Source organism: Mytilus galloprovincialis, chromosome 6, assembly GCF_965363235.1.
Source record: "Mytilus galloprovincialis chromosome 6, xbMytGall1.hap1.1, whole genome shotgun sequence".
NCBI classification, from domain to species: domain Eukaryota; kingdom Metazoa; phylum Mollusca; class Bivalvia; order Mytilida; family Mytilidae; genus Mytilus; species Mytilus galloprovincialis.
The window spans coordinates 63183000-63196508 of NC_134843.1; the positions used below are offsets into that span (position 1 = coordinate 63183000).

Consider the following 13509-nt stretch of genomic DNA (forward strand, 5'->3'; position numbering starts at 1 on the left):
GTACCAGGTCAACTATTCTATTCATCATTGCCAACTGAAGGTTATCTGACATGGTTAACCTGACTTTGGCATTATTTTTGTGGTACATTAACTAACATTCATTTTCCAGATTCTCATCATTCGTAAGGTTAAAGGTCACCACATTTATTTATAAAATCATTGTTACAGGTATGTTCCTTCCTGACAGTGTCTGCTGGTTGCTAACTTATTTTTAGCTCACCTGGCCCGAAGGGCCAAGTGAGCTATTCCCATCACTTTGCGTCCGGCGTCCGTCGTCCGTCGTCGTTAACTTTTACAAAAATCTTCTCCTCTGAAACTACTGGGCCAAATTGAACCAAACTTGGCCACAATCATCATTGGGGTATCTAGTTTAAAAAATGTGTGGCGTGACCCGGTCAACCAACCAAGATGGCCGCCACGGCTAAAAATAGAACATAGGGGTAAAATGCAGTTTTTGGCTTATAACTCAAAAACCAAAGCATTTAGAGGAAATCTGATGGGGGTAAAAATGTTTATCAGGTCAAGATCTATCTGCCCTGAAATTTTCAGATGAATCGGTCAACCTGTTGTTGGGTTGCTGCCCCTGAATTGGTAATTTTGAGGAAATTTTGCCGTTTTTGGTTATTATCTTGAATATTATTATAGATAGAGATAAACTGTAAACAGCAATAATGTTCAGCAAAGTTAGATTTACAAATAAGTCAACATGACCGAAATGGTCAGTTGACCCCTTAAGGAGTTATTGCCCTTTATAGTCAATTTTTAACCATTTTTCATAAATCTAAGTAATCTTTTACAAAACTCTTCTCCTCTGAAACTAATGGGCCAAATTAATCCAAAGTTGGCCACAATCATCTTTGGGGTATCTAGTTTAAAAAATGTGTGGCGTGACCCGGTCAACCAACCAAGATGGCCGCCACGGCTAAAAATAGAACATAGGGGTAAAATGCAGTTTTTGGCTTATAACTCAAAAACCAAAACATTTAGAGGAAATCTGACAGGAGTAAAAATGTTTATCAGGTAAAGATCTATCTGCCCTGAAATTTTCAGATGAATCGGTCAACCTGTTGTTGGATTACTGCCCCTGAATTGGTAATTTTGAGGAAATTTTGCCGTTTTTGGTTATTATCTTGAATATTATTATAGATAGAGATAAACTGTAAACAGCAATAATGTTCATCAAAGTAAGATTTACAAATAAGTCAACATGACCGAAATGGTCAGTTGACCCCTTTAGGAGTTATTGCCCTTTATAGTCAATTTTTAACCATTTTTCGTAAATCTTAGTTATCTTTTACAAAAATCTTCTCCTCTGAAACTACTGGGCCAAATTATTTCAAACTTGGCCACAATCATCTTTGAGGTACCTTCTTTGAAAAATGTGTCCGATGACCTGGCCATCCAACCAAGATGGCCACCACGGCTAAAAATAGAACAGGGGTAAAATGTAGTTTTTTGCTTACAACTCTGAAACCAAATCATTTAGAGGAAATCTGACAAGGAGTTAAATTGTTAATCAAGTCAATATATATCTGCCCTGAAATATTCAAATGAATTGGACAACCGGTTGTTGGGTTGCTGCCCTCCAATTGGTAATTTTTAAAGAAATTTTGCTGTTTTTGGTTATTATCTTGAATACTATTATAGATAGCGATAAACTGTAAACAGCGATAATGTTCATCAAAGTAAGATCTACAAATAGGTCCACATGACCTAAATGGTCAATTGACCCCTTAAGGAGTTATTGCCCTTTATAGTCAATTTTTAACAATTTTCATTAATTTGGTAAATTTATGTAAATTTTTACCAAATATTTTTCTCTGTTACTAATGGGCAAAGTTCATTATAGATATAATTGTAAGAAGCAAGAATGTTCAGTAAAGTAAGAACTTCAAACACATCACCATCACCAAAATACAATTTTGTCATGAATCCATTTGTGTCCTTTGTTTAATATGCACATAGACCAAGGTGAGCGACACAGGCTCTTTAGAGCCTCTAGTTTTATTTGTAATTTGTTTATTGTGTATATGTCATTTTTCTAAGGTAAAGTCGCTTACACAACTGTTGCTCATTATTGAAGGCTGTACATTATCCATTTAGTTGTTAAATTCTATGTCATTTGGTCTCTCATCAAAGTCATCTGACAGGTAATAATACCACATATTCTAATTGTTATCTTAATATTCTATGTTTTATTTCAGTTACTGGGACGAATAGGAACAATAGAGGAAGTTGGAAAAGCATGCTTATTTTTAGCTTCTGACGCAACATTCTGTACCGGAATAGAACTGAATCTTACTGCAGGAGCTGAACTGAATTATGGCATTAAAAACATGAGAAAACAGAAAACATCAGCAAACTAAAAGATAGTTTGAAATAAAGAATAAATGCTACATCATTGGTTTTGATCCTGTCATGCTTGGGTTTTACTTTCTATGCAGGACATGACGTCCATACTGCCATTTTGTCCTTACTCCATTAGATGTGTCGGCCATACCTTGAAAAGATATATCGGCCATGAGAAAACATCGTCCATATGTTGTGAAGATGAGTGGTCCATAGCTTTTTTTCGCAAATACATTTGATCAAGTTATAAATATAAATAAACTCATCATAGAAACCAGTATTGAAATTTGTATTTGCGCCAGACACATGTTTCCTCTGGAGGGGGGGCACTTCAATACCTAATTGTTAATCGATTTGAAAAAAGTATACCTTTTCACATATTGCTTCAGTTAGAAAGTTACCTTTTCCCATATTGTTTGGGTTTCGTTTGGTTTGTAAATTTGTAATGGAATAGTGGTATACCTAAGTGCCAAAAGAGAGAAAATTGGTTGATAAAACACAGCTAGGAACACCAAGAAAGATGAAATGCAAAGTAATGGGAACTTTATTGACCTTATCATATATTTCTGATAGTTTTCCCGACCTATTCACATATTTTCAAGCTTGAAAAGGTGACCTATTCCAGCAGCACGTCTTATCACATTGTATATATAGGAAGTGGACCCCAAGGACGGTTTGTCTACAAAAGACTCATCAGTAACGCTTGAATCAACCAAAGTTAAAAAGGCTATGTTTATTTTGGATAAAAAAGTAAACTTTAGAACCTGATTGACTCAACACTGTGTATGAACGCTAGTGAAAATATTTATAAAAAGTGTACAAAATGCAGCAAATGAACGTCATAGTATTAGTGTCATGTATTCTAGGGATGTAATTGTTGTTTCAATGTTGTAAATTTGGAAAATTGTCTTATAGTTTTTATTATACAATCCATCAGAGATTTGATATTATAATACTAAAGAGTAACAAATCTACAACATGTTTGTTCAGGGAAGACATTTTTTATTGTGTCAAATTTATTGCAATGAACAAGGTCATTTTTTAATGCAACAAAAACTATATATAACAGTCACAGAACAAATAACATACATGAAGCCATAAATTATATATAAAAGGCATGTAAATGGGTCAGATTATAGATAACTTTAAGTGTTAAATTAATTTCTACCCTAACTACTGAGAAATTAAAGTTATATTTTATGACTTGAAAAATGCATCTTTCAAGGTTCTGACTGCACCATGAATCAGACATAAATTTAAGTTACAAACTATTGCAACATTACAATTATTTCTGTGGTTATTCACAGTGTCTTTCAATGATTTAATATAAGATATACATGCTGATATCCTAATATCCTCATAATTAAAATAAATAAAAAATATTATAATTTAGAAATACATGTATTGATAAATTTTCAAATATCTTTGTCTAAGTTCAGTCTAATAAAAATATTACGGTGAAAATATTACTTAATGCTATGGACAGTGCATCCTCACTTTGATTTTATAAGGGAAAAATATTACTAGACATGAAATAAAATATAAAATACATGCTCAATGTTGACATATTAAAAAAACAAGCATGATCCTTCCAGTTAAGAGCTGATATCCAAAATTATCGCCTCCTTTTTCCCCTTCTGTCACTTTTAAGTATTGCCTCTGGTCATCAGTCACTTTATGCATTAATTAAAAAAAAATATGTTGATGGTTATAAATGATTGCTTCCTAGGTGAAAATGTGCTATTCTTGATTATATTTTCAGAATTACTACTGGTTCAATGATTAAAAATCAAACATTGTAAAGGGAGATAATCAGCATTTACACTTGAACTAAGTTTGTAACAGTAACTTTTCGGGAATTCCAGCTGATTAAAATTTAATCTTAATTCAAATGCCTTAATAAAATGACTTTGTACAATGAATGCTAGAGAAGTTCAGTCTTGTTGATAACTTGGCAATGATGTAATCTTTGGTATACAATGAATCATGTATTACACATAGACAAGAAAGACATAAACGCACTATTTGTATCAGGAATACAAAATTACATAGATAAATAATATTTTAATCTGATTAAAACGTGCTGTTTTTCGTTTTTATGTAGATTAAACCGTTGGTTTTCCCAATTGAATGGTATTACACTAGTAAAGTTTAGGGCCCTTTATAGCTTGCTGTTCGGTGTGAGCATAGGCTCCTTGTTGAAGGCTGTAACTTGACCTATAATGGTTTGGTACTTTTATAAATTGTTACTTGGATAAAGAGTTGTCTCATTGGTACTTATACCACATCTTCCTATATCTATGATATTTATACTGCATTAAACATACCACAAAGTAAAAAAAAGCCCCTTGAAAGTCTTGTGAGGATTTATTTAAAAAAAAAATCTTGTATCCTGACAATTAGCATGAGTGAGAACTATATTGTACTTTTATTTTTTTGTTAAATATTAAATATTTGTTGTTTTCTAATTTCTGAGTGGGACACACATTAGGATATTCATTAGACAAAGAAATATCAAAAGTTAATGGTAATCCTTTAATCATAGATGTGTAAAGGGGAGATAATTCATTTTTTCAACTGCTGACATACTTTACTTATTATCTCCCTTTTGAATCTTCAAGGGAAGTCAACTATCAACTGACTCAACATAACAATTAAATAAATAATAAAAACATAATTAACATGAACCTATCTAACCTACTATATCACAGTTTTATTTCGACTAGAACTACATGAAGATATGTGGGTCAGAAAGATGTCACGTCAACCTTAGATCAGCAAATTTTATGGAAATAATTTATTATCCTTTTAAATAGTATTATTTGGACCAAAATATGAATTAACATTTCTCTGAGACACTATATTGAAATCTATTTGATATATTGCTGGTAATTATTAAGTGTTGATTACTACATACTTTTAAACAAGTGTCAGAACATAAAATTCATATAATTTCTGTTACAAGTTCACTTTCAAATTGAACAATTTGGAACAATATATATTATGTACTTTTCTTAGAAACATGGTCATATTTAAATGCAACAGCCATGATAAAATTAAAATTTGTACACTTTATGCTAGACATGTAATGTAGTGATTGAAATTTTCATGATCATGCCTGGTTTCCTATAAATGCATTTTCTACAGAAAATGTATGTATCAATCTTGAGTTAACCTTCACAGGTCTGTTATTCTATGATGTAGATTAAAATTTCTAAGGTCATACTAGACATGCTTGATCTTTTAAGGGCAAATTTATAACTCAAATGATGCTCTCTCATTAATATCTCAACAGAAAGTATATTAGTTATTTAACCAAACTTGACTACATTATAACTGGTTGTATAATGAAAAGAGGAAATGATCTACAAGGCAGCTTTTAAGTAGAAGACGGTACATAGATCTGGCTAGAAATTCTTTTTTGTACATATGTTGTCAGTTTGTTTTAACATGAATGAATGTCAGGTATCAGCTTGTTGAGGTACTCTGTGGTCGTCCTATCGAAGTACTCTGCGGTCGTTCTGGAGAGGAGGATCGTAAATGCTTGGACAGTAAGGCATCAATCATAACATAATGTCCTTTCTGTTAAAATAAGAAAAATATTGTTATATAAAATGATGACAGGTCACATAGATTAGGGACAGGCAAACTAATCATTAAACTCAAACCATAATAATTATGTTCATACCCATAGCCAGGGGGGTTTGGGTGGTTCGGAAGACCCCCCTCCCCCCTTGAAAACAAATAAGCATTGTTAAAGTCAACATTCTGTACGAGTTATGACTGTTTAAGTCAAGTTCGTGAGTTCAAATAACCCCCCTTGGAAATTCCTGGCTATGAGCCTGATGTTACATGTATGCATCATTTAAGAATCCTTTACATGTATGCATCATTTAAGAATCCTTAAGTTTGATTGGATATAAAAGAAGCATTTCATTCTTAAATAAATTTAATTAATTAGACACATCAAATGTTTATATGCCGTTACTGAATGATTCTGTCTAATATTAAAATCTGAAGTGGTTACACGAGTCAGATTGCCTGGCTCAAATTATTTACTAATGCATAAAAAATAGGCTAGCTTACATTTTCCTTTCCAAATTTATAGGTTTGGTAGGGATTTTGTTTTTTGTCGCAATCAAGAAAATGTAAGTCTGGTTTTAGTATGATTATATATACAGCTATTCCAGAAGATATACCATCCAAATCTGGGATTTGTCATTTACTTTTTTTCCAATTCTGTTGTGTTTGATGAAATAAGTTAAAAGATTCCAAAATGTAATGTTACCAATTGGTCAAGGTTAGGAAGAAATCCCCATAAAAATGTTAGAATCATCACTCATAAAATTTAAAATACATACTGTTTTTAAGCCAAAAGTGAAGGTATTGCATGCCAATTCTTTTAAATAAGGATATATGTAATTCTATTTTTAGATATTTTCTTCGTCAGAAATAAAAGATTCCTAAGAAAACTTCCTCAAAGCCTGACCTATAGTGCGTTTTATCCTTGTCCTTTAGTCATTGGTGGAAAGTTGTCTCATTGGCAATTAACCACATCTTTTTCTCATATAAATACAGAGTAATAAAACTAGAGCTCTTAAGAGCCTGTGTCGCTCACCTTGGTCTATGTGCATATCAAACAAAGGACACAGATGGATTCATGACAAAATTGTGTTTTGGTGATGGTGATGTGTTTGTGTTTGTTGATTGGGTCACTGGACACATTTTCTAAACTAGATACCCCAATGATGATTGTGGCCAAGTTTGGTTAAATTTGGCCAAGAAGTTTCAGAGGAGAAGATTTTTGTAAAAGTTAACGACGCCGGACGCCAAGTGATGAGAAAAGCTCACTTGGCCCTTTGGGCCAGGTAACTAAAAAAACATAATATACTTGACCTGAACATTGAGTACTGATGTTACATCACAAAGCTTGAAGAACTTTCCCAGATCTGGTGGTGTATACATGTATCTCTTCCCATTATACATTCCATCTGTACTACCAGCTAAAATACATAAACAAAGTAAGCTAACAAACAATGGCAAGTTTGAATGAAAAGTATTAGCAAATTCAAAGAAGCTTTACTGATTTAAAGAAATAGAAAAACACATACCCATACATATTTTACATAGCTAGAAAAAATTGCAACATGTACACTATAATGCTGTGAAAAATAACAATACTGCAAATAAGAATTATATGGAGAATTGACTTTGGATATTAACTTAACCTGGACAAAAGCTTCATAAATTAATTGCAATATGGAAGAACCTTTTCTGCCTGTTGCAAATCTTCAAATTCAATTCAATACTTTCAAATGCTTTGTGAGTAAAGGGATGTATCTCTATAAAGACAAACAAAACTCCCTGTGATGGTATAAGGTTATTTTCGTTCAAAATGTTAGTCCATTTTTACTTAACAAACTCTCATATTGTATGTGCCTGTACGAAGTCATGAGTTTGTAATTCAGTGGTTGTTGTTTGTTGATGGTTACATATTTGTTTTTTGTTAATATTTTTTTACATAAATAAGGCCATAAGTTTTTTTCTTTTGAATTGTTTCACATTTAACTGTGCAGTATGGGTTTTGCTCATTGTTGAAGGCCACACAGTGACCTATAATTGTTAACTTATGAGTCATTTGGTCTCTTGTGCAGAATTATTTCATTTGCAATCATACCACATCTTCTTTTTTAAATCAAGGGAAATGTTTTTAGGTCATACTTGATGATACATTTCAAAATGTTTATTGTTCTTATGTTTTGCATGAAAAGAGAGCCAGATAAAACAGAAAAAAATGCCTATCTATATAAGATTCATAAAAAACTTAAAAGTTTGTTTGAATCTCCTGAAAGTTGTAAAAACATTGACTCTGGAATTTTATTTTGGTATGAACTGCATTGTGTTTTAATCAGAATGTATTATGGTCAATATTGGCTCAACCCACAAAAAGAATACACAACTAGAGGCTCTAAAGAGCCTGTGTCGCTTACCTTGGTCTATGTGAATATTAAACAAAGGACGCAGATGGATTCATGACAAAATTGTGTTTTGGTGATGGTGATGGGTTTGTACATCTTACTTTACTGAACATTCTAGCTGCTTACAATTATCTTTATCTATAATGAACTTGGCCCAGTAGTTTCAATGGAAAATGTTAGTAAAAATTTACAAATTTTATGAAAATTGTTAAAAATTGACTATAAAGGACAATAACTCCTTAGGGGGTTAACTGACCATTTTGGTCATGTTGACTTATTTGTAGATCTTACTTTGCTGTACATTATTGCTGTTTACAGTTTATCTCTATCTATAATAATATTCAAGATAATAACCAAAATCTGCAAAATTTCCTTCAAATTACTTATTTCGGGGCAGCCACCCAACAACCGGTTGTAGGATTCATTTGATGAACAATTTTACCCCTTGTCAGATTTGCTCTAAATGCTTTGGTTTCAGAGGTATAAGCCAAAATCTACATTTCATCCCTATGTTCTATTTTTAGCCATGGTGGCCATCTTGGTTGGTTGGGTCACCACACACGTTTTTTAAACTAGATACCCCAAAGATGATTGTGGCCAAGTTTGGATTAATTTGGCCCATTAGTTTCAGAGGAGAAGATTTTTGTAATAGATTACTAAGATTTACGAAAAATGGTTAAAAATTGACTATAAAGGGCAATAACTCCTAAAGGGGTCAACTGACCATTTCATTCATGTTGACTTATTTGTAAATCTTACTTTGCTGAACATTATTGCTGTTTACAGTTCATCTCTATCTATAATAATATTCAAGATAATAACCAAAATCTGCAAAATTTCGTCAAATTACTTATTCCAGGGCAGCAACCCAACAACAGGTTGTCCGATTTGTCTGAAAATTTCAGGGCAGATAGATTTTGATGTAATAAACAATTTTACCCCATGTCAGATTTGCTCTAAATGCTTTGGTTTCAGAGTTATAAGCCAAAAACTACATTTTACCCCTATGTTCTATTTTTAGCCATGGCGGCCATCTTGGTTGGTTGGCCGGGTCACGCCACACATTTTTCAAACAAGATACCCCAATGATGATTGTGGCCAAGTTTGGTTAAATTTGGTCCAGTAGTTTCAGAGGAGAAGATTTTTGTAAAAGTTAACGACGCCAACGCCAGACGCCGGGTGATGAGAAAAGCTCACTTGGCCCTTCGGGCCAGGTGAGCTAAACAGGAGATTTAAAAAGAAACTGTATTATTTCAGCATCATCAATGCAAACAGTGTATACAATAACATGCATAATTCATCATGGTTAAATTTAAACATACCTGGAGCATCCAATCTTACTCCAACATAAACTCTCTTAGAATAATCATGTCTGTCTAGGACTCCAACATATTTTACTATGCCTGTATACACCTTTGGTTTTGGAGCTGAAAAAAGCATTTAAAAAAAATTCTTATGTTTCCATTCTTGCATCAAATTACTCTAGTTCAGTATTAATACCTCTAATAAACTCTTAACATTTTTTTAAAATGGGGAGTTCAACTCAAATTTTTTAAACCCTTCTTGATGTAGGTATCTAGCTTCTAAATGTTTTAGTTTATATGTGGTTTCTAAATGATTTCACTCTATGAATTTGAAAGGTAATTGCATCTCTATTTGTGGTTGAATCTAGAACAAACATTTGTACTTTTGGAATTAAAGAGGGGGGATAGGAGGGGTCTTGATCCCAAAATCCTGGACTTAAAAAGCTTAAAAACACCCAATCCGGAGTCCCGATAAAGGTCCTATCCCCCCTCATTAAATATGTGAAAAAAAATCTGTGGTTGAAAAGAGCTTCAGAAAAAGTTCCTTCAAAGACCCCATTTATCTTTTTCTGGAACAGTCAATATTTTGAACATTTCTAGAGAAAGGTAATGCAGAAAGGCAAATTTATTCCCATAAATTATGAAATTTATAAGACATCTTAAATTATCTCTTCTGCATTAGTAAAAATGTTGATTATCTCCCTTTCCTCAGTATCAATTAAATATCATACATATGAAAAAAGACAAGACTTAATGTAGAGCCTAAATGCATGCAATGCTCAGCATATGTGCTAATTATAATTCCGTCACTCTGAAGTTTATTTTTAGAACACATGTTTCTTGCAAGTATTTTCTGATCACCTGAAATTCTTACATGCTCATTTGATATCAAAATCAAGTTTACGAGGAATGTAGGGCTGTTCCTTTCGTACATGCATACCTATGGTATACAATCTGCATACCTATGGTATACAATCTTAAAGGCTCAAAACACAAACAAATCCTGACGTAAAAACCCCCAACAATTTATAGTATTTTATGATGTATATAAATGATTTAGAACAAGACTTACTGATTTTTCTGCCATATTTAGGTGGTTTCTGAGGAACAGTAATGACTATACGACTGCCAAGCTTAACATACTGTTTTAAAATTTCATCTTTTTCCTTCCCTGGCATTTTTGATCTAAATAATGGTATTTCATCTAAATCCTCTGATTCTGATCCAGAATCAACGGTATCACTAAAAGAATGTCGTACCCATGCAGAAGATGACCGTGAAGATCCACGGTCCACAAATCCTGAATCTTGATGTCCATTTTCTTTTACATTTATTTTATAATCCACTAAAGGTTGAAATTTTGAACTAATTTTTTTGTCTCCTTGGGATCTAGGGGAGAGAGGAGTTTGTTTCCTAAAATGTATATGTTCATTTTGATTGGATGATCTAGTCCCTGAAGTTTTTTGTAAATATGTTGGTGGCTCCTTATATGATGAAGTCCTTCTAATGTTTGGATGAACAATAGCAGTTTTTGGACGTAAATCCTCACAGCTTCCTGTGTCATTATTAACTTCATCTAATATTGAAATCCTTGATGTTGGTGTCCCAGAATTCCTTGTATCATAAACAGTTGGTGTTGAATTAATGTGTATCTCCCTGGTCTGCAAAAATAAAACTTTTGATTTCAAATTCATTCTTTTTAATTTAATAAGATCAATGATAGATGAAAAAAAAAGGAAATTAAAGAGAGTCAAAGTGTCCAGAAATAGATTTCGTTTAATTTTCTTACTGTGTTGAAGACCCATTGGTGGCCTTCTGCTGTTTTCTGCTCTTTGGTTAGGTTGTTGTCTCTTTGACGACTTATTTCCCATTTCCATTCCCAATTTTGAATTTTTTTTCATCAATTCACTGATTCACAATTAACCAAAGCGTCATCTAAAGAATTTCCATTTTGTGGGCTTCACGCAACTTGATCAGAGCTTTTGTACAAATGTGTTCTAATATTAAATTTTATGACAATATTGTTTATTTTCAAGAATAATTAAATGAGCTTAAATCATGTTGATAGAATGTACTTTTGGCATTGCACAAGGTCATAATGACTCAAAATTTTTGAAACCTCTTTACACTAAATCTGTTGGATGTGCACTAGTCTTGGAGGACATGATTTGTTTATTACTCATATATGATGTTAAACTTGTCAAACTGTGAGTACTCTTCAAAACATTTTTTTTGGTGCTTTGAGCCAATCTGATGAGAACAACAATTTTAAACAAGATTCTTTAATACAGTTTATTTTTATATTAAACTGTTACACCAGTCTTCTAAGGTTAGAGAGAGAGAGTTGAGTGCTCACAAACATGTTTATACCTGCTATATTACATTTGTGTAAGTCATAATCCAGGAGCCTGTCATTCAGAGGTTGTTGTTGTTTGCTGTTTGTCATATTAGGTTTTTTAATTTCTTGTTTCTACATAAATCAGGCCCTTGGTATTTTCGTTTGAACTGTTAAACATTTTGTCATATCAAGCCCTTTTACAGCTGACTAGACTACAGTATGGTTTTAAGTTGTTGTTGAAGGCTGTACAGTGATGTTTATTTTCTAAAATTCATATCATTTGACAATGAGGGTGGTTTTTATCAACTTTGACTACCCATGAGGTCTTGCATGGTCAGCTACTACTATCATTTGGACTCTGGTAAATAGTTGTTTCAAATGGCAAGCATACCACCCTAACATTTTAGTTTATATAACTTACATGAGAAGACAGTGGTTTATTTCTGTGATGTACAGCAGCTATTGATCTGCCTAACTGACTGTCAGTGTCTTCTGACCAGGAATCACTATCAAAAGAAAAAAGGAAAGATAACTCTTAATTCATCTTAAAAGTCAGCACAACCAGTAACCAGGCCATAGACAAGTAAGTTAAAGGATTATAGAGCCGCTAATTCTGTGCAGTCAGAAAGAAAATACATTTTTATTTTGTGTTACATATTTTAACCAAAACAGTTCCTACATATAGATGTTACTTAGTCAATAAGTAAAATATTAGGCTATGAATTAGGAACCATGCACATCTGATGCCATTTATCCATAATTTAAGCTATGTATGATGATAAAAAAAGCATGTGAATTAAGTTATTTATATATTATAAAACTCCATGCTATATTATTGTATAGCAATATAATATTTCCCACAGAAAGTAACCAAAAGTTAGCGTGCAATAAATTCTAATATTGCACTAGTGCAATAAATCTTCAAAATTCATGACGTCATCAACGACAAAATCTTAGTTTAATCCCGTTTTTATTTTCAAATATTATATTGCTATACAATAAAAGGGTTATTGCATGAATATTGGTGAATATTATCCCTCGTAGAACATATATTGCACTCGCAAGCTCGTGCAATATTAAATTCTACTCGGGACAATATTCCCCAATATTCATGCAATAACCCTATATTATTGTTGATTTGTGCTTGTTCTGAATCTGCTCTTCTTTTGTACTTTATTTGGCCTTTTTATTTATTTACTTTAAATGTCACTGATGGGTCTTTTGTAGATAAAACACAAGTCTGAGGTACAAAATTAAAAGTGCTATTTGTAGATGATTTTTTTTACCAATATTATGAAAAAAAGATTTTTCTTAATAAATAACTATGAATAATGAATATTACTTTAGATTAGGTTTCGTGGAACCAATTTTTTTAAGAAGTCCAGCAATCCTGTCTAGTTTATCATGTTCTTTAGAATTCTTCATTGTAGAGATGACATCCTGAAAAAAGGAAAAATTTAAATTGTTTTGAAAAATAATAATTAAAATTGACAACAACACTTCAAAAGATCTGCAATTTTATTATCTATGTCTACATGTT

The 13509-nt window shown here is 32.4% G+C and overlaps 2 protein-coding genes across 9 annotated transcripts in view; one reads left to right on the forward strand and one right to left on the reverse strand.

Annotated features, from left to right (window-relative positions):
• The window catches only part of LOC143080078 (L-fucose dehydrogenase-like), a 30142-nt gene extending 27515 nt beyond the window's left edge, over positions 1 to 2627 (forward strand). For both annotated transcript variants that reach the window (XM_076255749.1, XM_076255750.1), the window contains one exon: positions 2205 to 2627. In XM_076255749.1, coding sequence (XP_076111864.1) covers positions 2205 to 2366 — 162 coding nt within the window. In that variant the 3' untranslated portion in view covers positions 2367 to 2627. The remainder of the gene's footprint in view (positions 1 to 2204) is intronic.
• A 2650-nt stretch (positions 2628 to 5277) lies between these two features.
• The window catches only part of LOC143080077 (uncharacterized), an 84054-nt gene continuing 75822 nt past the window's right edge, over positions 5278 to 13509 (reverse strand). For all 7 annotated transcript variants that reach the window (XM_076255742.1, XM_076255746.1, XM_076255744.1 and 4 more), the window contains 6 exons: positions 13312 to 13409; positions 12391 to 12475; positions 10704 to 11292; positions 9650 to 9754; positions 7246 to 7352; positions 5278 to 5931 (listed from right to left, as the gene is read on the reverse strand). In XM_076255742.1, coding sequence (XP_076111857.1) covers positions 5818 to 5931; positions 7246 to 7352; positions 9650 to 9754; positions 10704 to 11292; positions 12391 to 12475; positions 13312 to 13409 — 1098 coding nt within the window. In that variant the 3' untranslated portion in view covers positions 5278 to 5817. The remainder of the gene's footprint in view (positions 5932 to 7245; positions 7353 to 9649; positions 9755 to 10703; positions 11293 to 12390; positions 12476 to 13311; positions 13410 to 13509) is intronic.